Source organism: Haliotis rubra, unplaced genomic scaffold (genome assembly GCF_003918875.1).
Source record: "Haliotis rubra isolate DU_JTF1 unplaced genomic scaffold, ASM391887v1 Scf171, whole genome shotgun sequence".
NCBI lineage: Eukaryota > Metazoa > Mollusca > Gastropoda > Lepetellida > Haliotidae > Haliotis > Haliotis rubra.
This window is the reverse complement of record NW_025765681.1, coordinates 274,017-300,637: the sequence shown is the minus strand read 5'-3', so window position 1 is coordinate 300,637 and position 26,621 is coordinate 274,017. Positions and strand designations below refer to the sequence as shown.

Here is a 26,621-nt window from a genome sequence, read left to right as displayed (position 1 = left end):
TGGGTAACTGAAACCCACTGGAGTCTTGTCGGCATCTGAGTAATTTGTAAGTATCAGTTTCCAAGAAATTTGCAAGAAATGTAGAGAAACGGTCTGAAAACCTTGTTGAAACTATTTTTCCATTTCCTTTCATTTAGGTTTCCGGTGTTCGGAAAACAAACTATTTTTCCTGTGTCACTTTCGAAACAAATGGTAGCATACTTTCTTTCTTTAAAGAATATTTTTGCGACAGTCCTCCAAACTGTATTCTTGCATAAGATTCATTGCAGTATTTACCCGTGAAGATCAGGGTGAGATCTTCACCATCCCATGCATGTCGTAAAAACCGACTAACGGGATCAGGTGGTCAGGCTCGCAGAACAAATAAACTTTGGTTTTTTTACTCTTTTAACTATTACATATGAAAGATTTGTGGTCAGTCTTATGCAGAACACCAAATTCATTCTTTAAAAGCTTGTGGTTAATTAGTACCGAGCGATTAAAAGTTGCCAAAAAGTCGCCTGCTTCACTCTCGCCCGCCAACGAAACCACAGACAGGTTACGTAACTCTGTCGCCAGAGCACTGCAGTGACGTCATATGAGGAAGGATTTTCAGTTAGTTGTATAGAAAGTGTGTAGCAAGCTCGTCATTTTGATGATTTCTCGACATTAACGAAGACATGCCAAATCGTTGCGTTGTCGTCAATTGCTCCTAGAGGTCGGGCGATGGTGTCGCCATGCACAGATTTCCACAGGACCCCGTAGTTTGTGTAAAATGGGTTATGTTTGTGAGTGTGAAGCGAGCATTGTGGAAGCCTGAAACGATATCTTACATGTGTTCAGATCGCTTCACGGAAGTTAAAGAATCAAAACTACTTACTAGTCGTAGTTAAATATGTATATGATTGATGACCATAAAGATTTTCCATGACACAACTTGTAACATAACGATTTCTGCCTCAGAAGAGAGGTAGTGGTCGAAGTAACAATAATACTGTAAGTAGTATTATATTGACACCCACCTCGCTTCCACGAGAGAAATTGTTATGTTATAAGCTATGTCATGCAAAATCCTATTGGCGATCAATCAAATACATATTTTACTACCAGTAGAAAGTAGTTTTGATTTTGTAACTCGGTGAAAACAAACCTAAATAGCATTTTTACTCAGACTGGCGGATGTTCTCGACAGGGCGCCGCCATTTTTGAAAATCGTGAAGTCACGGGCTAAAGTCTGTTAGAATTAAGGAGATTATGGTTTATTTTCATCAAGTTAGAAAATCCAAACTATACTGAGTCAAAAAGAAACTTCACATTCTTTCTTCAGGGCATTATAAAAGAACAAGAGATGGTAAGATGGTTAAATTGTTATTATTTCATTGCTGAGATCTGTGTGATGTACTCGATACACTGACAGTGCCATAATCAGTTCCATTAGGCTACACCGCCGTTCCAAAACATGGGTATACAGAATGTCAAGTCACAAGAATAAAAATGCGAAATTTCTCAGTTCAATATCGTGTATGGCCGCCCCGCGCATTCACCACTGCAAAACACCGTCTCCTCATCGACTGCCTGATGCTTGTGAACACGTGGTTTGGGATTCTGCGCCATTGCTCTTGCAAGGCAGCGCCAAGTTCCTGCAAATTCTGAGGTTGGTTCCTAAGACCACGAAGCCTTCTCCCAAGTGCATCCCAAACGTGCTCTATTGGATTAAGGTCAGGGGACCTCGATGGCCAGTCCATGACGTTGATTCCAGCGTTTTGAAGGAAATTTTGTGTCAACATCGCGGTATGCGGCCGAGCATTATCATGCTGGAACTGTAGACCTGGGCCATGAGCCGCCATGAAAGGAACGAGTTCAGGGGGTGAGCACCTGGTCGCGGTAAGCATCAGCTGTGAGCTTTCCACGGATGACCAGAAGTCGGGAACGGTTGTTCCCACAGAAAGCACCCCTCACCATGCAACTTCCGCCCCCCGAATCTGTCGACTTCCTGTACACAACATTGGGCATACCGTTCATGACGTCGTCTCCAGACTCTATGCCTGCCGTCCGCGAATCTGAGGGTAAACCTGGATTCATCGCTAAAGACAACTCGATTCCAGTCTCTCTGGGTCCATCGGAGGTGACGTTGGGCCCACAGCAGACGTTGACGTTGATGAAACGGCGTCAATATTGGCCCACGATATGGACATTGAGAATGGAGATTGGCAGCCCGCAACCGATTTCGAATGGTCTGTGAGGACAGTCGACCTCTAAACATCATAGCCCTGGTTCGTGTAGCTGGCAGAAATCTGTCACGTAGGGGACGTAGGACGATTTGACGGTCTTCTGCTCGTGACGTCACACGTGGACGACCCGACCTTGAGCGATCAGAAGTGGTGCCAGTTTGTTGTAGACGACCTCGCAAGTCATACACAGTACGACCGCTGCATCCCATTGCTCTTGCGACGTCAATAACAGATCTTCCCGCTTGCAACATGCCAACGGCACGTTCACGTTGCACATTTGACAATCGCGGCATTTCAAGTACCGTTAGAACTGTGGTTTAAAAGTGTTTTTTCAATTCTTGAGGCCAATGCAAACACGTGCATATGAAGAAAACTTCGATGCGAAGATCACGTGATCGACTGCACGTGCAAAACCTGATTTGGCACTAACGTCATTTGCACGACGAATGGATGGGTTTGAGTGGGTTTTGCTAACGTTTTTCTAGAGTCGAAAGATAGGGATCCCATTTCGGATACATAGATGTATCATCAGAGAAAAATTATTCATTATTTTTCAAATTACATTTTGTGAAGTTTCTTTTTTGACTCAGTATACTTTCTACTCGTAGTTAAATATGTATTTGAATCATAACCAAAAGCATTTTGCATGACACAACTTATAACAACGATTTCTTCCACGGAATCGAGGTGGGGGGACGAAGTTACAATACTGCGCGATAAATTTCTTGCTACATTCACGTGGTTAACGTCCACTCACCAGTATGTAGATACTAGTCAATGTACGTCTTTATATTTCGTCTTATAATCCTAATTAGTTTATTATCATACTTGTATGCATTTTGAAACTAAATAAAAATCAGACGATCTGCTGATACTTATAGTGCATATAACAGGACTGTAATATCTAGGGGTGCAGGCTAAAACGGCACCACATCAAAACGGTACCAAAAACCAAGTGGCGAAAACGGAACCAATTTTCTCTGGCGAAAACGGAACCACATTATTAAAACAATATGGACACTAAAACACTATTTTTTATTTTTTATTTAACACGATCATTTTATCGCATCAATAACAATACACTGAACAGTTCACTAGGCTGGTTATGTCAACATAGTTCACAAGTTCGTTAGGCTGGACATGTCTGCATAGATGTTTTCATTGGATCACTGGACCATGGATCATGGCACACCTGGAGAGCAGCTGGCTGAGTGTGAGGTCTGTTCTTTTATACATCCTCCAGATCTCCTCCTGACGTGCTGTTGCTGCTTTCCCTCCTGGATCAGGCGTGTCTGTATGTGCAGGAGGTCAGCTTCTCGGTGTAGCTCTGGTATCAGTCTATAGATACCCAGAGCTTGCTCCCCAACCTTGCCGTTCATCCGTCGGTGCCATCCTGAAATAATATGAGATACTGTATACATAAAACTATACAATTCATGTTTTTATTACAAAATCTTATCTTGTCTAATATATAATACTATAATATACTACTACTACTACTACTACTACTACTACTACTACTACTACTAATACACCTTCGACGTGGTTGTTGGTGCGGATGGTCACGCGGTATGCACTCCATGTAGATGGCGCCAAAACTGGATGCTCCATCCACTGACGCCTGAAATAGCTGACCAGCTGATTGAGTCGTCCATGCCTCTCCACCCGGTCCGCAATCTTAGCAAACATCCTAGGAATGTGATCAGATCAAAACGAAGGGCCATGAAAAACGTCATCGTCATACTTCTGGTAGGCAACCTGGGGAAAATAAAATGAGGGAAAACAATTTAGGGAAATATATTATATATAAATACATAATAAATAAAAATATAACTGTGATATGTATAAAAAGTATAAATAAAAACACAACTTACCTTGCAGACCAAATTCCTTGCACTGTCTCCAGACTGCTTGCGTAAGGTGGAAAAGGCATCCACGAAGACGGACTGCAGGTAGGACCATCGCAAGAGCTTTCCATGTAGCCAGCTCAAAATCTAGGATGACAGTCTTCACTTCAGGTTCCCTTGGTAAGATGGCCAGCAATCGACGAAACACCTTAACGTAATCTGATGTACGTCTACGAGACATGATAACAATTTAAGCGAGAGGCAACATCTTTGCATCTTGTCCAGATCTCACAAAAGCATGAACAGACAACAGCTGGTAGAAGGGAGCCCCGTACTATTTTCCATCTACAAACCATTGTCTGCTCCTGCTTAACATGGATAACTTCTGGTCAGTAGCTAGGAGTATGTGCCTCTCGCCTTTGTTCTCAATGTCTGCCCTCACAAAGCCTCTGGGAAGAAAGTCCTCAGCAAGCTAGAAATATAAAATACAATATGTTAGATATGTTAGATTATACATTAACATGTTACGTCAATATGAAGTTGTATACAAATATAAATACATTTAATATTAATATTAACATAACACTGTTTTCAAAACGTTAAATGAATCTAATATTGATCCTACTTCGAAAGAAAGATCCTTAGGTTCCTTTAGGAAGATCCTTTAGGTCGCGTTTCTCGCGGGTTCTGTTTGCCATTCGGACTAGTGTTGACTGTTTCTGTCGACCGCCAGGCTCTGTGTGGTCCATCTTCTACAATGGATGTGCCGGACTTGTATATATCAGCAACAGCCTTGTCCTTGATCTGAGTGAGATCATTTAAATTAAATTAACTATTCTCAGTAGCTCACGCCTAATTAATCCCCGCAAAGCAGTCAGTTAATTAACCAACTAAATATTCTCAGTAGCTCACACCTACTTAATCCCCCAAAGCAGTTAATTAACCAATTGTTCTCACCTCAGCTCTAACTTTCACAGATGTCAATATCCCCAGCTCTGCGTGATGGTTGTGTGTGTGCTTTCCGGCTGAAAAGCTTTCCCCTCTCTGTATCACCGATGCAGGACATGTCTTCGATTTACTCCTAACACTGCATCTCCAGTACGCAACACCTGCGTTGCTTTTCTGAAAAAGAAAACATTACATAGGTACATTGTTATAATATTGTTATACAGATCCTGCTACAATAAATTTATATAATTAATGGCTATTCTATATATGGGTATTCAATGATGTGATTTATTAAAGGATTCTAATGCCTTACCCGCAAAACAAAGGTGTAACCTAAGTGGCACGCAAGTTTCTCTTTCCCCTTCTGGGATCCCGTCTGCACCAGAGAGTAATTTGCTTCTTGGATAGTCGGAACTGTAGGTGGATCGATGATCGTACTTTCTAGGATGGATGTGTAATTACATTACATCACAATATCATTTCATTACATTACATCACAATATCATTATTACATTACATTACATTACATTACATTACATTACATTACATTACATTGTACTTTAGTGTTAGCATTTCTTCAAATTACCGTTCTTGTGTGATCACTGTATTGGCGGTTAATCCTTTGAAAGAAGGACGTTGTTTTTACGCAGACACAGACACGACAGAGTGTATTGAGTATAGATTAGTAAATCTACATACATAAACACTACCTTTTGACAAATCCGCTGTGTAAGATAAAAGTAATTAATCAATCAGCGTGTTATCGGTTAATCCTTTGATCGATGTTTATAATGTTGAATATTTACTCCAGACACAAGAAATGCCAAATGGGAACCTTTGTCGGGTAATCTAAGTGGTGTTACCACTAATTATACCTGTTATAAATTCATTAACTGACCATCAAGTGAATGATGACAAATAACATGTGTAGGTTTATACCACCTAACACGGGTTACAACGAAGGAGTATTAATTGCTGTATTGCATGCAATTTTAATTGCATGTGAAAACTTATGGGCCGACACTGTTTTGAGAATACAAACAGAACTTCATTGTTGCATAAGAAATATATATAAGCATTTGCTGTGTGCTAAAACTGTATGTGCCTATTTAGCTAAGTAAAATTTCAGATTCTTTTAGCAATGGCAAAATAGGGTTGTTTAGTTTACCGATTCAAATAAATCAAATGTCAATGTTTAATATCATACGTAATAGACGTCATATTTTTACAAGACATGATTAAATATCGAGGTAAAAAACACAGAAATGGGATCTATTTGGATCAGTCATTATACAAATAAGGCCTAACGACACCAAGCGATTTTGACAGAATCGTCTATGAAAACAAGTTTTCGGACTGTTGTAACTCGGAAAATAGGCAAAGCAGGAGACAAAATTATATGACAGTAGATTGTGAGAACATATAGCTTTCATTTTTCACAACAGTTGTCACGATTTAAGGTTTATACAAACCTGTAAACAAGATAATTTACCCCCCTGAAATTTAGATGTATTCTGCATCGGCCCTCATATCTATTCCTGATATGACGTCACAGAGACGCCCCGCTCTGATTGGTTGAAATTTCGTTCGCGGGCGAGAATTGTGCACTGTTGTCAAAAAGGTCGATTTAAGTTGATTAAAGATCGAAGTGAGTAGTTTTAATGACGGTGTTTCATTCATAGCGATGCCAGTTAGTGATTTATGTATTTGTACCCCCCTAGAGTATATGTGATATTTAACACATGTCATCGTATCCCAATTGCATAGATCAAGATTAATTAAATAACTGAAACCAGAGAAATATAAATAGACGAAAATAGAGGATAACGGGTTTCCAGCAAGATTTCGGCGGTCTGTAAATAATCGAGTCTGAACTAGACAATCCAGTGATCAACAGCATCGATCTTCGTAATTGGGATACGTAGAATGTAAATATTGCTTAGATTTGAAACCTTGTGTATATAGTAGATTTAAATGTTGTACATTGCAGCAATGTACAGCAATATACACTACATAATTCATCGCAAACGTGAAACTTTAGTGCCATATTTTTTGTTAATTCCTCTGTTCTAAGTATTTATCCACAAAATATTTAAGCAGCTATACTATTATTATCTTTTAATAAAAAGTTCAGACATGTGTAGTTGAGCCTTGTATTCTTTCTTTAACTATTTCCTGTTGGTAGATTTCAGTGTGGATTTAGATAAAATGCCTTGTCCTTTAGAGGATTTAGATACCCCGCCTAGTCAGCGTGTGCAAAGGTGCTTGGAATAACAGGATATGGGGCCAAATCCAGTCCTCAACACCTGCGTCTGGTATTTTATCTTCCTCCATATCAATCATGCACTGAACAATCTGTGGGTGCGTTTAACCTCAGTACATTCACCATTTTTTGGTTGATATTTCTATGAAATTCATTTCTCTATTGTCATGTTATAACATATGTCTACATCGTACCATCGTTGTCATCTGCTCCGGTTACACACACGTTTATTTACTCTTACAGCATCAAATCTGGGACATACAAAGAAATAATGACGTGCATCTTCAGTAGAGTGGTCACACAAACAATCTGCTCTCTGGATGTGATATGGATGTGAACTTTGAAAGCTGTGCAGTAAATTTAGGTTATCTATTTGGTCGTACATTGGGCTCTAAAGTGTGGAAGATAATGCATTTAGAAATATCTGTTCTTCAGATGGATTCATAAACACACTCTTCCGATGTAGTCAGACTTGTACAGATGGCTTTCCTTTTATCGGTAATGTCTCATAATTATGGAATTGGGTTTTTTTGCTTTTAATGTTCCGGTAGTATTAGCAGCTGTCAACCATAGTCACAACTCGAGTATCAAATCCTGATTCTCTACAGTAGCGCGAGTCGCTTAAAACGTATAGCCCTGAAGGCATTATTTCAACCATACCGTGGCGAGCAGTTACACATTTAAATTGTCATCACAGATCATACTTATAACTTGTTTTGAAAACATTAAAAATCAAGACATGTTCGTCAATAACACAACATAAAAATGTGCTATAGCTGGATGGCCAGAAACCAAAGTTAGGCCTCCAAACAAGGGACCTCTCCGTCATGCATCTCACCCAAGGAGGATGTAAAACACCACTTTGGTAAATAGTAAAGGTTAAAGCTTAAAATTGACGATTATAATACACTAAAAGTAATAGAATATGTATTTTACTGAGAACATGTAATCCCAAATATAACATGTGTAATACAGTTAAAGTCTGCGATGCATATAAAACCTTGACTGCGGTACAACATAAAGTCCTTATTGTTGAACCGTTAGTTTACCATATGCGGTACCCCAGCCCCACCTCGAGGGCACAGCCACAAACAGTATTAAATGGAAGCATGGGTAGACATGCGTGTAAAAAGTAAAGTCTTGTGTGACAGTCGAGCCCACTCCATTAGTATTTGTGCAGTAGGTCAAGCCTCGGTCGTTTCGTTTACGTTAGACAGATAATTTCCTTTATGTACCTCAGCATAAATTGTTTTCACTATCATAGGTTACACAAAATAATAAGAACTCAGGATAAGGATAACTGAATATTTCTTTAATGAAGATTCCCGACAATCAGTGCAACAGAGCTGACATGACCACCATTCCCTGCAAAGCTCATACTGACTGTGTTTGAAGAGTGAACCTTATCTGCAGGCACCCAGTATTCCCACACTTCCCATTTGGTAGGGGCGTTGGTCTTGTCGGTATCATACAGCATATACGTTGATGGTAGTTTATATCCATTTACCGTAACGCTCAGAGGTTTCCCATTAGCGTTCTTGTCTCTGCTCACCCCAACCCTCATACGTGCAGTGTGGAAGCCAGATCCTTGCACCTGGACCGAGGTTGAAGCATGACCGTTACTTATTGGGATGACCATGTTCTTTCCATAGTAAGTTTTCTCATTATTTGTCTTCAGGCCTCCGAAGTTGTAGTTGGTCTTGAATTTGTAGATGCAGCTTGACTCTCCTGGGAGACCGACACGTCCATGGTTCTTGTTGGTGTCAAAGTTGACATTGGAATGCATTGCTGGGTTGCCGTTCTGGTACTGAAGACACGTGGATTCACCACTTGTTGGGTTAATCCAGCCATTTTTGAAGTCCAGTTTTACATTCTGCCACTTCGTCCCATAGTTGTGAAGGAGAACCATCATTTCTTTGTTATTTGGATTTGCAAGAACTAGTGGCGCTACTTCTCTCTCCGACCCTGTGAAATCACTCGAGGTTTTGAGAAACTTCTGGTCATAGTACAAATTGTGCCAGAATTTGAAGAAATTTGCAATTTGTGTTTCATGCCCATCAGGAGTGAAAAGAGACCAGTTGAGGCTTGTGTGTCCCGGATATTGTTCCATAGCCAAGAGGAAGACGACTACTCTCTCCAAGTACTCCCTCATGCTGAGATAAGTAAACATGTGTGCATTTGATAAGTAAAGGGTAGCAAAGTCAACAATGCCAGAATGAGCATCCTGGCTGATACCATGAACTCCACCTCTTCCGAACTCGCTGACGATGATAGGAACATTTCTTCCCTTCTTTATATGAGCGTAGTTTTCTATCAAGTCAATGACTCCAACCAGTCGTGCTTCGTTGATGCCAGAAAACGAATGACTTCCACCGGATACATGGAGATCGTTGTAAGCATGGAAGGAAAAGAAATCCATGTGATCCAGAGACATGTCCATAAACTGTGCCATTCTCTTCCACACACTGAAATTATTTGCATCTGCTCTGATCGTATAGCCAGTGTATGTTGGGCCTCCAACTTTGATCCCAAATCTTGATTTTAGCTTTTGTGCCACAGCTTTGTGAAAGTTTATCACATCCGTTGAGTCGAGGATCTTATAAGAAGCGTCGGGTTCGTTCATGACTTCAAAGAAAGCAGGCAGATGACCTCCAGTGTAATCCTTGGCACCCTGAACCATTAAGGACACAAACTCGGCCGCCGCATCTACGTTATTGGGGAACTTTCCTCCATGCTGGGACTTGTCCATCCAGCTGGGCCAGCTGAGACCTAACAGAAAAATATGGATACTTTAATCAGTAATCATGGTGGTGGTGTAGCCTAGTGGTTAAACCGTTGGCTCCTTGGGTTCGACACCCTATATTGGTACAATGTGTGAAGCCCATTTATAGTGTCCCTGTCATGATATTGCTGCAATATTGCGTAAAGCAGCATAAAACAACTCACTCACTCATTAATCAATAATCTGCATGCCCATTTCACACATGTTAATCCTGTCAGCACTGTCAAAATTTGTGTCAAAAGTGCAACTGTGTGCTTACGAAATCAGAGATGGTTTCACAAAATCAATATTAAATAATAATTCACTCACTCTGTGGTAATCATTTCGGTTGCCCGTCATGAAATGGCAAGGGTGAGTAAGTGACTTTTGCATAGTTGTACGCAGCTGTATGCAATATTACAGCCAACATGACGGTGTACACCAGAAATGGGCTTCACACATTGTATCCATGTGGGGAATCAAACCCGGATCTTCGGCGTGACGAGCGGTCGCATTTTCCCACTGGGCTACCCCACCGCCCCGAAATGGCAAGGATATGAACTAGGCATTGTTATAGGATAGGTGACACTCCTTCCCCGGGAAGATGTTATCAGCTATGTTTAACTCATGAAATAGTTTTTATCGCTTGTCTGATACGAAAACGTCTTACTTAATACAAACAAACACTTGATTATGTGAGCGGCGAATGCAGTACATAAGTACTCTTTTCGTGAACACGTGGCGTTATCACTGATTTTCATTGTCCTATTCATTTTCGCAAATATTTTTATGCCCAATTATTTCTGTTTCGGAAGATAGTCTTAACATCATTCATTTGTTTAATTATTCAGAAATTCACTCAGCAAACAGTTAAACTGTAAGTCAATGGCAAAAGTTTTTAACTCTCCTGGAAGCTATCAATGGTAGAACTATGCTGATACCATTTAAGCATTCGGCCACCCTGTGATTTTCTGTTTAATATCTTCAACTTTTTCAGGGTCCAAAGCTTGTGTCTGATCATTTCAAATTCTGATAAGTGGTAGTACTAAAGTTTTGATTCAGAAAGAGATAAGATGATATTTAATTTGACAACAGGTCAGATTACACTTTCAGCTTGACACTTCGAACCTGGTCGTTCATTTAATGCCCAATCATTCATTGATATGCTTCTCCAGCAAGCTAGAAGGCCCAGAAGATTGGGTTTTCAGTGATCCATGCTTCGTAAGAGACGACTTAAGATACAATGACCAGCAAATTGAATACCAATTTCAACGTCCCCTGACAAGATCAGTTTTGGGTTCATCAGAGTCTATTTCTGCTCTAGACATCACCAGTTCAGTGTATGTCTTCTGTGTGTACAAAGCTGGAGACATATGGAAATTTTTAGTGAATATTGTAAATGTAAATGCCAAGCCAGGGGCTTTTCAAAATGTCGTTAATGTTACAAATACAACCCTCAATGATGTCTACATTTCCTTAAAATTCGCAAAACACGGCTGTGCACCTTTCTCATAAGAATGGTATTGTGGACCTCTCTGCGAAGCCATTCGAAATATGAACCAGCGATCTGGCGTCATATCCGCTTGAAATGACAAGGGTAGAAATTAGTGGGCACTCCTTCCTCAGGAAGATGTTATGTTTGACTCATGAAATATACTGAACAAAAATAGAAACTTGACATGTATTTTCTGAGGTGGAAAATAATCGAATGCAAATTTCGAAATATTGTACAGTCAGTGAACAATATCAATAAACATCCCCTGCACCACAGCCAAACTTATTCACCAAATGCCTTTATTGCACGTGCAAATTTAAAAACATGGAAAAACACAAAACTTGGTGTTACCCCGACAAATTTGCAATCAATCAGGAAATTGTTTGTCTGTACGGCTGACGGTGATTGTTTCATACAGGAAAACACTTTAAAATTGGAATAATTTGAAAACTGTTGAAATGTCAAGACTGTCAAATCAAGACCAGGAGCTCGCCATTGATAGGCTGAGTGCTGGACAGTCTGTCACGGATGTTGCACGCGCCTTTGGATGCAGAAGACAGACAATTCATAACCTCAGGACACGCCAGCTTCAAACAGGATCAACAGCTGATCGCCCACGGCCAGGGGCGCCCCGTGTGACGTCACAACGAGATGACGTTGCAATACGGATGCGTCATCTTCGTAATCGATTTGTGACTGCTACTTCCACTAGTAGAGAAATGTTCATTGGTAGAGTGACACCACAGACAATACGCAATCGTTTACGACGTGCAGGCATTAGAGCCCGGAGACCATACACTGGACCCATTTTGGACTCCTGTTCATCGACGTCAACGTTCTCTCTGGGCGCGACATCCCCTGCAATTTACCCAAAGACAATGGAACAAAGTAATCTTTAGTGATGAATCACGTTTCACATTGCGTTTTGCCGACGGAAGAGTGACGGTATGGCGTCGGAGAGGGGAACGACATGCTCAGTGATGTGAGAGGGAAGTTGGCAGGTTTAGGGGTGGAAGCATCATGGTGTAACTGCCAGAGAATACAGAGATCAGATTCTCATTCCCGTTCTCCTTCCTTTCTACAGGCAGCATGGCCCAGGTCTTAAGTTTCAGCATGATAACGCTACACCTCACACTGCGTTTTTAACCAGAAACTTTCTGCAAAATGCTGGAGTGGCCATATCGCTCACCTGACCTCAACCCAATTGAACACATCTGGGATGAATTGGGCAGGCGATTACGCATGCACAGGATTCAACCACAGACGATGCAGGTACAATTTTTTGTTGACGTCTTGAGGTCATTGAGGAGACGTTGTGCAGCGGTACTAGCGTCTGACGGGGGTCACACACGATACTGACATTACCTTTGATAGCCTTTCCTGACAGTCACTATACATTTACCCTCTTCATCGATTAAAAATGATCTAGAGAACAATATTGTATGTGTCTTTTTCTGAGTAAATGATGTCTTAAGCGCAGTTTAGGGTGAAATCATCTATTTTTCAAAAGGCGTGTTTGTGGGGTCGAGTTTTACCAGTGTCAAGTTTCTAATTTTGTTGAGTATAATTTTTTTCTCGATACAAGTAAGCAACAGAATTTCTCGATTTGCTTATACACACAAAACTTCCTTTACCTCTTACCGATACAACCCTCACAGCTGTGAGACTTTATACTTACAGGTGGTGCAGCAAAGGTTTCGAACTGAAAGACAATTCTGGGATATCCGGGTTTTCAAAACACCAAAGAGGACACATCTCGTCCAGGAGAATCTTCAATAATGGAGTCCATAAACAAGTATGGTCCTTCTTGATGACTTACCTTTTATTTCCCACACCATATTCTTTACGTCGTTTCCGTAAGCATTGATCTGCTCCATATAGTAGCTAAACGTCCTCTTCTGTAAACTTTGGTCTTGAAGGTAGTGAGGATCTGGGTAACCATGGTGAGATGGGTTTTGGTGCCACTGTTAAAAAATGATGCAACAATATTATTATTTAACAGATTAAGATAAGTAAATCCAACAAAGAGGATTCAGGCGCTCTTGGCACGGTCAGGCGAGTTTCGGTCATCAACTTATTATGGTCTGTGATGTCATTGACCCGAGTGCACATATAATCTTATTCCAACTGCGTAGATTGATGGTCATGCTGCCAATCACTGGATCATCTGTTCCAAACGCTATTATTATGTTCAAGATCGCCGTCATACAGCTGGAATATTGCTGAGTGTGGCATTCAACAAAGTAGAAACAGAACATCCTCAGTTCAGGACCCTTGAACCCTTCACTATCAGAACTGCGAGTGATACGTCTCCCAAGAAGCGCTGACAAATTAAACGTTTTGGAGAATATGACTCCCCAATACTGCAGCCTTCTTTACTCACGAGTGTCAGAGGAGCTGTGTTCCTGGTAGCAAGCCCGGGTACTCTCAGTTAAGAGACTGGAAGGTACCAAAGACACTAACCATAATTGGGTCTTCCACAACTTGGAATTGGCACTTGGAATGCAAGCGGAACATTTCGAAAACGTGGTCAGCAAAATGTGTTTTACCTGTGTTTTACCGGAAATACGTTGAAATTCTCTGCGCAGTGTCTTACCTTTAAGAAACCTATAATCGTGGGTTCGAGTCCCGGCTTGCTACCGTGTTTTAGGTTTGTCAACACCAAATGCATGTTCGATGGTATCAACAAGACTATAGAGGTCTGAGACTTGCATTAATTCTGGCTTTCCTGTCACAATATATACCGGAATATTCAAAGCGGCTTTAAACCCAACTCATTCACTGTTTATCATGTGCAGCGACGTTTTTGTCCTTTCATCAAGTTAATCTATAAAATAGTAATTGATGTATAAAGGTGATGACAATAAGGCATAATGGTACCTACATTCTCAAAGAGGCCTCCATTTAAATCTCTGTTGATCCACCGTCCTGCCATGGTACCAAGACCTTTAAGCTTTGAGAAAAGACTAGACCTGTCGAAACCGTTGTGTTTATTCCATCTGTCCACCTCATAATGAACACGTCCACCTTGGGACAACCACTCGTTGTAGACGGTGACTGTGGTGTCTGAGAACACCTCGCCCCACAGCAACACCGTAACGAACGCTACCACCAATACAACCTGCATGACTATACAATTTTAGGTGAGACGAGGTTGTTATATACTGAGACATAGGGTGTGAAAAGTCCATATGTTATGCACACCTTGTTTGAGATACGTAAGCCCAATCAGTTAAAACTTTTAATACCATCACGAGTGTAAGGAATGTGAAGTTACAGATACTGACATTACTTTGATTGCCTTTCCTGACAGTCACTATACATTTACAGTCTTCGTCGATTAAAAATGATCTAGAGAACAATATTGTATGTGTCTTTTTCTGAGTAAACGATGTCTTAAGCGCAGTTTAGGGTGAAATCATCTATTTTTCAAAAGGCGTGTTTGTGGGGTCGAGCACAGTCAGTTGTTTAATCTGGAATGCGTTTTAACAATCACAGAATTTGTTTGTTCATATACTGCTTTTAAGTTTGGTGCCACAGACAAGTCTTTCTGCACATACATGGAGCTTCAGATAAATTTAATGACTGAACCATTTACTTTCGACAGGCTCCCGTTCAAAACTCTCAGAGTGATGTGACAACGTTTCGCTTAAAAGGAAGTTAAAAACTTACACGCACACACTTTGTTTTTACCTTACTTAGAATTTAGAGTGCATAACATTCGGCTATTGATACACAAGAGGGACAGTTGCCAATTTACTGTTTCTGGATCACTCTGTTTCCAGTTTTTTCCTGTAATCACTGACTACTTTCATCTGGCAAACAATACCCATTTGTTGTCAAATGCTTCCTCAGTTGTCGTTTCGTCATGATCTACATGTCACGTTTGTTCCATACTTCCACCCCATTATGGACGCACCCATCCTCAGAATGCCAGAGAATGCCACGCATGCCAGCCCAAATCGGATCGTTTAGCCTGAATAGGTTTTAAAAGTAATTCACCAGTGTTATCTTTGAGGCAAGTGATCTGTATTTTGAGGTGAAATTATTTGTTTTGAGAAATACTACGTCACTTTTGAAACAAATGGTTCACTTTCAACGTTTTGAAGATAACTATATTTCTTTAAAGACTATTTTGGGACAGTCCTCTAGACTGTATTCTTGATAAGATTCATTACATTATTTACCTACAAAGACCAGGGTGAGAATCGATCTTCAGTTACCCATGCTGGTCGTAAGAAGCGATTAACGTGATCGGGTGGTCAGGCTCGATGACTTTGTTGACACCAGGTCATCGTTTCACAATTTTGTAGATATATGCTCATGTTGATCACTGGATTGCCTGGCTCGAATATTTTCAGATCGCCGCCATATGGCTGGAATATTGCTGGGTACAACAAGCATTCTATTAGTTAAAGGTTTTTCATGCAAATCCCCGTGTTGGAATAAGCCCCATGTTAATTGAAAGATGGTTATTCAAAGACAACATGTGTACACTAAATGTAAATATATGATTTGATCCATGAAAGGTTAACAGCATCCAAATACCCTAGTAAGACGTTTTTCATACTTCCCTGATAGTATTCAAAAGCAATCTTTGTCTTCAATGCCTTGTAAGAATTCATTACTATATTGAGTTATTTCTTATACTTCGTCGTGGCGGTCGAGTAGACTATTGATTAAAATGTTCGCTCGAGCACATGGGATCCACACTCATTTCGACAAAATTGTCCGTCAGACAACTCTTGGATAACGATATGTTGTCAGCAACTGGTCGGTGACGCCTCTCTTCCTACCACCTCTTCAGTATACCGAGGGCCCAGTCATCCGAATATTGTTACAACATGTGGAGCCCATTTCTGATATAGCTGAAATAAGCGAGTGAGTGAGTGACTTCAAATTTAACGTCACCTCGGCAATATTTCAGCCATATAGTGACGAGAAATGTTGTACATGTACAATAGATACAAGTAGTTAAATAACCAGCCATCGAAGGACTGTACAGTAACTAGAGTATCACAAAAAGAGTTAAAACGAGCTAGCATATATCTTTAATAGGAGAAAACGATTTTGGATAATACAATGTAAAAATGGGCTATTGATCGCCAACAACTGAAGGTAGATCACCATACTAGGGACTGCTGAAATGACGCTAAAAGAGGCGTAACTCTGAACTCATTCACGCACTTATGCTTTGTCGTACAGCTATGTTTACTATTTTATGTACGAACCATTTGCCAGTTGCTAAAGTACCAATTGAATTGTGTTACAATGGTAATATATGATTATGTGTCATATGATTACGAGAGCTACTTGTATTCAGATGCTGATCGGGGTCGGTTTAGTCCTCTAGATCTGCTTCATTTCTTACAGACACTGTCCATATATCGGTCGGACATTATATATAAATCATAAGGGTTTTAACATACAGTATGTTTTTTGGTGTAACCATTTTTTAGAACATCCATCGCAAGTTACAAATATTCTTCTGAGAATGTATATGTGGCTTAGTGTGACAACTTTGTGAGTAAAGTAAATTTAAATGTACATTTCAATAATGTTATACACTACTAAATCACAGACGAAGAGCTTTTGCGCCATATTTGTTATTTCCTTTGTTCTAAGTAATCATGCAGAAAATATTTAAACAACCACATTATTATTACCTTTTCATAAACAGTTAATACATATGCAGGTGAGCTACAGAAGTCTTTCTTTAACTGTTTACTGTTGGTAGATTTAAGTGCAGGTTCTCCAAATCCAGTCCTTAACACCTACGGCTGGTATTTTACCTTCCTCCACATTAATCAAACATGAAAAACATCGTTGGTGTGTTTAACCTCAATGCATCCACCATTTTTTGTCAAAATAATTCTAAGAACTTACCTCATCTCGTATATAGTCATGTCATAACATAAGTCTACATCGTACCATCGTTGTCATCTGCTCCGGTTACACACACGTCCCCAACAGTAGTGACGTTCCTACATGCGTTTCAAAATAACAGGTGTCTTTTTAATGTATTGATGACAAGGAGGCCACTCGTGTTTTAGATAAGGATGTGAACTTTGAAAGCTGCATTGTGGATTTAACTGTATCTATGCGGTTGTACTTTGGGCTCCAAAGTGTGGAAGATAATGCCTTTTAAAACATCGGTTCTGTGGATGTATTCATGGACACACTCTACAGATTTAGTCAGACACGTACAGAGACATATTAGTCAGTAACACAACATACAATTGTGCAACAGATCGCCAGATACCAAAGTAAGGCCTCCTAACAAGGGATAATGAAGATTTACAGCACCTCTTCATCATGTATTTCACCAAAGGAGGATGTAAAACAAGTCTAAACGGTCTAGTAAAGGTCTGCAATGCAGACTGCCAAGTATTAAAGTCCCTTCTTGCTGGACTGTTATTTTACCATGTACGGTGCCTCTGAACCTTCGAGGGCACAGCCACATACAGTATTAAATGACAGCATAGGTAGACATGCGTGTAAAAGGTGCGATCTCGTGTGACAGTCGAGTCAACTCCATCAGTGTCGGTGCGATCTGACAAGCCTCGTATGTTTTGATCAGATACATTAGAGAGTTTTTTTTATAGGCCTCAGCATAAATTGTTTTCACTATCATAGGCTACACAAATTAATAAGAACACAGGAAAGGGATAATTAAATATTTCTTTAATACAGATTCCCCACAATCAGTGCAACAGAGCTGACATGGCCGCCATTCCCTTCAAAGCTCATATCGACTGTGTTTGAAGAGTGAACCCTATCTGCAGGCACCCAGTATTCCCACACTTCCCATTTGGTAGGGGCGTTGTTCTTGTCGGTATCATACAGCATATACGTTGATGGTAGTTTATGTCCATTTACCGTAACGCTCAGAGGTTTCCCATTAGCGCTCTTGTCTCTGCTTACCCCAATCCCCATACGTGCAGTGTGGAAGCCAGATCCTTGCACTTGAATCGTGGTTGAAGCATGACCGTTATTTATTGGGATGACCATGTTCTTTCCAAAGTAAGAATTCTCATTATTTGTCTTCAGGCCTCCGAAGTTGTAGTTGGTCTTGAATTTGTAGATGCAGCTTGACTCTCCTGGGAGACCGACACGTCCATGGTTCTTGTTGGTGTCAAAGTGGACATTGGAATGCATTGCTGGGTTGCCGTTCTGGTACTGAAGACACGTGGACTCACCACTTGTTGGGTTAATCCAGCCATTTTTTAAGTCCAGCTTCACATTCTGCAAGTTCGTCCCATAGTTGTGAAGAAGAACCATCATCTCTTTGTTATTTGGATTCACGAGAACGAGAGGTGCTACTTGTCTTTCCGACCCTGTGAAATCACTCGAGGTTTTGAGGAACTTCTGGTCATAGCACAAATTGTGCCAGAATTTGAAGAAATTTGCAATTTGGGTTTCATGCCCATCAGGAGTGAAAAGAGACCAGTTGAGGCTGTCGTGTCCAGGATATTGTTCCATAGCCAAGAGGAAGACGATTACTCTCTCCATGTACTCCCTCATGCTGAGATAAGTAAACATGTGTGCATTTGATAAGTAAAGGGTAGCAAAGTCAACAATGCCAGAATGAGCATCCTGGCTGATACCATGAACTCCACCTCTTCTGAACTCGCTGACGATGATAGGAACATTCCTTCCCTTCTTTATATGAGCGTAGTTTTCTATCAAGTCAATGACTCCAACCAGTCGTGCTTCGTTGATGCCAGAAAACGAATGACTTCCACCGGATACATGGAGATCGTTGTAAGCATGGAAGGAAAAGAAATCCATGTGATCCAGAGACATGTCCATAAACTGTGCCATTCTCTTCCACACGCTGAAATTATTTGCATCTGCTCTGAACGTATAGCCAGTGTATGTTGGACCCCCAACTTTGATCCCAAATCTTGATTTTAGCTTTTGTGCCACAGCTTTGTGAAAGTTTATCACAGTCGTTGAGTCAAGGATCTTATAAGAAGCGTCGGGTTCGTTCATGACTTCAGTAATGGGGGTGGTGGTGTATCCTCGTGGTTGAAGCGTTTGCTTAGCCCCTTGGGTTCGACTCTCTATATTGGTACAGTGTGTGAAGCATGGTGTCCTCTGTCATAATGTTGCTGCAAAATTGCTAAAAGCGGCATAAAACCACTTACTCATTAATCAATAATCTGCATGTCAGTGTAATTAGGCAGGTTTCAGATTAGTCCGTCAACCTTACTAATGGCACCCAGGTTTTAGCGATTTCATCCGCCCGAGTACTAAGTAACTAGTGAAATATGTTTCTGTGTTAGCACACATGATTAATGGTATTTGTCAACACTGTCAAAATGTGTGTCAAACATGCTACATGTGTGCACTATCGAATCGGAGAAGGTTTGACAAAATCAATATTTATAACTAAGTCACTTTCTGTGGTAATCTACCATTTTGTTTGTCCGTCAGAGGGAAAAATTGTATGCTGTGACTCCGTGTGAAGCCATTCGAAATAAGAACCTTAGATAAGGTTGCACATTCGCTTGAAAAGGCAAGGATGAGTGAGTGAGATTTAGTTTTTATGCCGCTTTATGCAATATTCCAGCAAAATCATGACACTAGAAATAGGCTTCACACATTGTACCCATGTGTGGAATCGAACCCGGATCTTGGGCGTGACGTGCGATTGCATTACCCACTGGACTACCCCATTGCCCCAAAATGGCAAGAGTAGACTTGAGCATTGATATAGGCAAGTGGATACTTCTTACTCAGGAAGATGTTATCAGTTAAACATGACGTCTTAACCCATTTATGCATATGGTCTTAGGTTTTCATCAAAATGTGTGAGCTAGTTTCTTGTGGCAAGCAATGAAAGGAATGGGGTGTCATTTTACCAGTAAATGATTTTCTCCATCTTTTCTTTACACTGCAAAAGTGCGTCCTAAACATGGGACGATATGCACAGATGGATACAGGGTTATTTTACAGTGTGGGGTAGGTGCATTCACACACACACACACACACACACACACACACATCTGTCGTGGAGGAAGTGAAGGGCCTTGGGTAAGTATTTCATGTACCACATGGTATGCCAGCAAGAAGATTATTGGTTTCTATGTGACAAACTAATCGTTTATTGATTATGTGTTCCATCGTTTTGCAAACGCAGCTAGTTAGTGGACTTGGTCGATAATTTGAAGGATCGGTATGGTCACGTCCAGGTTTAGGAATTGGAACAATAATAACATCAGGCCATGAAGAAGGAAATGCCCCTGGCGTCCAAATAGTATGAAAAATATTTAAAAGAGGTATCCAAACAGGATTCTGGTAAGTGCTTCAGGAGTTGATACTAAATGTTTTCAGTTCCTGCAACAGTATCTTGAGCCTGTTCACGATTATAATGCTCATGGATTGAATACATTGTTTCCCCATTTTCTGAATTAATGTTAATAGCTTTCTTTTCTTGCTGCTTTAGATAATTTTGACATTTAGGTACGTAGTTAGACGAGGAAGTTTGTTTAGCTAAAGTTTCACCTAGTTTATTTGCAATATCTGAAGTATCTGGTAATATTTCATTTCCATTTTTAAGGTTGTGGATACTAGTTTTAGAGCCTTTACCTTTGATTCTTTGCTCCATATTCCATATCTTGGACATTGGCGTACGTGAATTTACTCTTGACTCTTAACAATTCTTAAGATTGACGTTTACTTTGTTTAAAAGTACGCCTTGCTTATGCATTCAAGATTTTGTATCTAGATTCTGGCCCATAGGATGGCCACAGTAAAAGCGTTCGGCCTGTATTCATGCCTTCCTCGCTTGTTTGCAGTTGTCGTTAAACCATGGTTTTCTTATTTTAGGAACAGCAGAGGACTTGGTGATACATTCATCAGCTATGATATTTAGTTCATCAAAAAATCATTTTATGGGATCAAGAATGCCCATGAAATGTTCACGTTTCAATTTGTTAATGCACATAGTTTCATATAAAAGCCATTGTGGTTTTGTGCCATGAAAGCTTTCAAATGAAAAGAGTCAGTTGACCCCCACCTAATCCTAATTAATTACCTAATTCATGTTCACTCATCTGCATATTGTCCTCAACTCTTCTGGAAGCTATCAATGGTACAACGTGCATACCCTGTGTATTTCATATAGCCTAATATCTACAACTTTTGCAGGGTCCGAAGTTTTTGTGTCCACATTCTGCTCATTTCAAATTCTGATAAGTGGTTTTACTAACGTTTTGATATGGAAAGAGATAAAACGGTCACTGTTTTGATAACAGCTCAGACAATCCACTGATTCGAACCTAGTCGTTCATTTAATGCTTCTCCAGCAATCTAGAAAAACCAGAAGATTGGGTTTTTAGTGATCCATGTTTTGTCTGGTTGTCTTGCTCTCTGACGTGGTTGATGCATGCCATCGTATTAAAATAGCATAGATGGATGTTCATTATTAGGGCTGCGCAATATAACCGGTTTACCGGTATTTACCGGTTCAGATATGGCAACGATACGTATTGCGATACGCTGATCGAAAACCGGTATTTTGACATGCATTCGGAAAACTTCGTAACACTCGGAAATCTTCGGATATTTCCGTTTTTTAAATTGTTCCTTTCCTTGTTTCATTTGTGCCAAACATTATTTACATTTTTATTTTGCCATGATTAAAAGTTTTCTTAAAGCCTAATCGACCATTGTGATTTTGTTGTGTTTTTGCTTTACAAATCAAGCATTAACTCGATTATAAGTATTTGTTTTTGTTAAAAATAATTCTTGCCATATATTGCAATACATATCGCAATACATGCTTTCGCATCACAATATATCGCAATACGAAAATTCCCTGCCATACCCACCCCTACTCATTATGTCAACCAATGGGCAGTCTGGTCCGGCCTTGTTAATGTAACAGACCGCCGTCACATTGCTGGAATACCGCTGAGATAAATAACAAACAAAACATACAATCACCAGCAAATTGAATACCAATTTCAACGTCCCCTGACAACATCAGTTTTGGGTTCATCAGAGTCTATTTTAGGGTTGGTCATACCTGCCAGTAACCGTGAAAGGAGAAACACTTTATGAGTTCTGCTCTGGACATCACCAGTTCAGTGTTTGTCTGCTGTGTGTTAAACGCCGGTGACACTTTTAGTGTATTAAACGCGGATGACATTTTTAGTGTATATTGTAAATGGGGCTTTTCAAAATGTTGTTAATGTTACAGTTACAACCCCAAAAGATGTATACATTCCCATAAAGGTTTCAAAACACGGCTGTGCGCCGTTATAAAAAAGAATGGTATGCTGGTATGAACTGGCGATCCAGCTGCATATCCGCTTGAAATGGCAAGGGTTTTATTCGATTGGCTTACACACACAAAACTTCCTTTACCTCTTACCGATACAACCCAGGCAGCTGTGAGCCTTTACACTTATACTTATGGGTGGTACAGCAAACTTTTCGTACTAAAAAGACAACTGTGGGATATCCAGGTTATCAAAACAGCAAAAAGGCCAAACTCGTCCAGGAGAATTGTAGATCAGATCCCTTCTAAGTATCTTTAATAATGAAGTCCATAAAGAAGTATGGTCCTTTTTGATGACTTACCTTTTATTTCCCACACCATATTCTTTACGTCGTTTCCGTAAGCATTGATCTGCTGCGTATAGTAGCTAAACGTCCTCTTCTGTAAACCTTGGTCTTGAAGGTAGTGGGGGTCTGGGTAACCATGGTGAGATGGGTTTTGGTGCCACTGTTAAATAATGATACAATAATATATAATATTATTCAACAGATTAAGATAAGTAAATCCAACAAAGAGGATTCAGGCGATCTTGGCACGGTCAGGTGAGTTTCGGTTATCAACTCGTGATGTCATTGGTTTCGGCAACCCAGTCTGAAATAGTTTAACATATCGTCTTATCCAGTAGCGCCGATTGATGTTCATGCTGCCAATCACTGAATTATCTGCTCCAAACCCTTTTATTATGTTCCAGATCGCCATCATAGAGCTAGAATATTGCTTATTGTGGCATTCAATAACGTACAAACAAAACATCCTCAGTTCAGGGCCCTTGAATCTTTCACTGTCGGAACAGTGTGGGACTACTCCCAAGAAGCACTGCCGGTGAATATCACTGTCCAGTACTGCAGCCTCTTCTTTACTCAGAGTGTCACAGGAGCTGTAACAAGCCCGGGTATCCTCAGTTAAGATATCGGAAGGTACCAAAGTCACTCAGCACAATTGGATGTCCCCCGACTTGCGCTTAGCACTGGAAATGCAAGCGGAACATTTCCAAACGAGGTCAACATATTTGCTGCGTTTAACCTGAAATATGTCGAAATTCTCTGCTCAGTGGCTTACCTTTAAGAAATCAATGATCGTGGTTTCGAATCCTGGCTAGCCACCATGTTTTTAGGCTTGTCAGCACCAAACGCATGTTCGAGGGTATCAACAAGACTGTAGAGATCCGAGACCTGCATTAATTCTGGCTTTCCTGTCACAATATATACTGGAACATTCAAAACCCAACTCACTCACTGTTTATCATATGCAGCATAGTCCCTTCATCAAGTTAATCTAAAAACAGTCGTTGATATATAAAGGTGATGACAATAAGGCATAATGGTACCTACATTCTCAAAGAGGCCTCCATTTAAATCTCTGTTGATCCACCGTCCTGCCACCGTACCAAGTGCTTTACACTTTGAGAAAAGACTAGACCTGTCGAAACCGTTGTGTTTATTCCATCTGTCCACCTCATAATGAACACGTCCACCTTGAGACAGCCATTCGTTGTAGATGGTGACTGTGGTGTCTGAGAACACCTCAGCCCACAGCAACACCGTAACGAACGCTACCACCGGTACTAACTGCATGACTATACAACTTCAGGTGAGACAAGGTTGTTATATACTGAGACATGAGTGTGAAAAGTCCATATGTTATGCACACCTTGTTTGAGATATGTAAGCCCATATCAGTTAAATGTGTTTAATACCATCACGAGTGTAAGGAATGTGTACTTTTAAATTTAGCACAGTCAGTTGTTTAATCGGGAATCTTAACAATGTGTACTTTTAAATTTAGCACAGTCAGTTGTTTAATCTAAACAATCACAAAAGATTTTGTTTGTTGGTATACTGGTTCTAAGGTTGCTGCCCCAGACAAGTCTTTTTTGCACATACATAGCAATTTGCTTTCGACAGGCTCTCGTTTAAAACCCTCAGAGTGATGTTATAACGTTTCGCTAAAAAGGAAGTTAAAACTTACATGCACAAACTTTGTTATTACGTAACTTAGCATTTAGAATGCATAACATTAGGCTATTGATACGCAAGAGGGACAGCTGACATTTAAATGTGTATGGATCACTCTGTTTCCAGGTTGTTGTTTTTAAACACTGGCAATTTTCATCAGGCAAGCAATGCCCATTTGTAGTCAAATACATCCTGTGTTGTCGTTTCTTCACACGTGGTGTTTGTTTCCTACTAGCACCTTATTATGGACGCACCCATCTTCAAATGCCAGGCCGGGGTAGAATAGGTCTTCAGCAACCCATGTGCTTGCCATAAAAAGCGACTATCTTGTCGTAAGAGGCGACTAACGGGATCGGGTGGTCAGTTTCGTTGACTTGGTTGACACATGTCATCGGTTCCCAATTGCGCAGATCGATGCTCATGCTGTTGATTACTGGATTGTCTGGTCCAGACTCGATTATTTACAGACCGCCGCCATATAGCTGGAATATTGCTGAGTGCGGCGTAAAACTCAACTCACTCACTCACTCACTCACTCAAATGCAAGGGAATGCAACGCATACCAGCCGAAATCGGATCGTGTAGCCTGAATATGTTTTAAAAGTAAATCACCAGCGTGATCTTTGACCAGTGGTCTCTATTCTGAGGTGAAATGATTCGTTTAAGAAAGACAACATCACTTTTGAAACAAATGGTACATTTTCAACGTCCTGAAGCATACTTTACTTTTTTTAAAGAATATTCTGTGACAGTCCTCCAGGGTGTGCTTTTACATAAGATTCATTACATTATTTACCCATGAAGATGAGTTTTAGAATCGATCTTAAGCACCCCATGCTTGTCGTAAGAAGCGATTAACGTGATTGGGTGGTCAGGCTCGCTGACTTTGTTGACACGTCATCGTTTCACAATTGCATAGACCGATGCTTATGATCAATGGACTGTCTGGCTCGAATATTTACAGACTGCCGCCGTATAGCTGGACTATTGCTGATTGCAACAAACATTATATTAGTTGCAACGTTTTCATGTATATCCGGCCGCCTCCGTGGTGTAGTGGTTAGAGCGTCCGCTCGAAGAGCGGAAGGTCGCGGGTTCGATCCCCGGCCGGGTCATACCAAAAGACGTTAAAATATTGGTACTTGTTGGCCCTTGTCTGGCGCTCGGCATTAATGGCTACAACAAGGACTGGTCGGCTCGGAGTCAGTATACTGTGTCTGAGTGGGGTATTCATGCTTCACTGCGGCATGGTATCTCAGTGAGCTAGCACTATAAAAGTCTGGGCTAGTACAAGCAGCCGCACATACACATACACTCGCATGCACGTCGTCATATGAGCGGAATATTCTCAAGCACGACGTTAAACCAAATTTCACCTCACCTCATGTATATCCCGGTGTTGGAATAAGCCCCATGTTAATTGAAAGATGGTTATTCAAAGACAGCATATGTACTCTAAATGTAAATATATGATCTGATCCACGAAAGGTTAACAGCATCCAAATACTTTAGGAAGACGTTTTTCACACATACCTTCCCCGATAATATCCATAAGCAATCTATGTCTTCAATGCTTTGTAAGCATTCATTACTATATTGAGTTATTTCTTATACTTCGTTGCGGCGGTCGAATAGACATATGGGATCCATTCCCCCACATGGTTACAATATGTGGAGCCCATTTTTGAAGTAACGCTAAATGAGGTGTATCTCACTCACTCACTTATGCTTTGTCGTACCGCTATGTTTACTATTGTATGTACGAACCATTTGGCAGTCTCTAAAGTGAGTACCAATTGAATTGTGTTAAAATGGTAATGTATGATTCTGTGTCATGTTTATGAAGGGATAC

At 40.5% G+C, this 26,621-nt stretch overlaps 1 protein-coding gene across 1 annotated transcript; it reads right to left on the bottom strand.

Annotated features, from left to right (window-relative positions):
• Positions 1-8,559: 8,559 nt before the first annotated feature.
• Positions 8,560-14,661, bottom strand: LOC124272619 (beta-porphyranase A-like). Its single transcript, XM_046707816.1, has 3 exons — positions 14,409-14,661; positions 13,344-13,488; positions 8,560-10,037 (listed from the first exon to the last, which is right to left on the bottom strand). The coding sequence occupies exons 1-3, from the start codon at positions 14,649-14,651 to the stop codon at positions 8,581-8,583; spliced, it is 1,845 nt and encodes a 614-aa protein (XP_046563772.1). The 5' UTR covers positions 14,652-14,661; the 3' UTR covers positions 8,560-8,580.
• Positions 14,662-26,621: the final 11,960 nt, after the last annotated feature.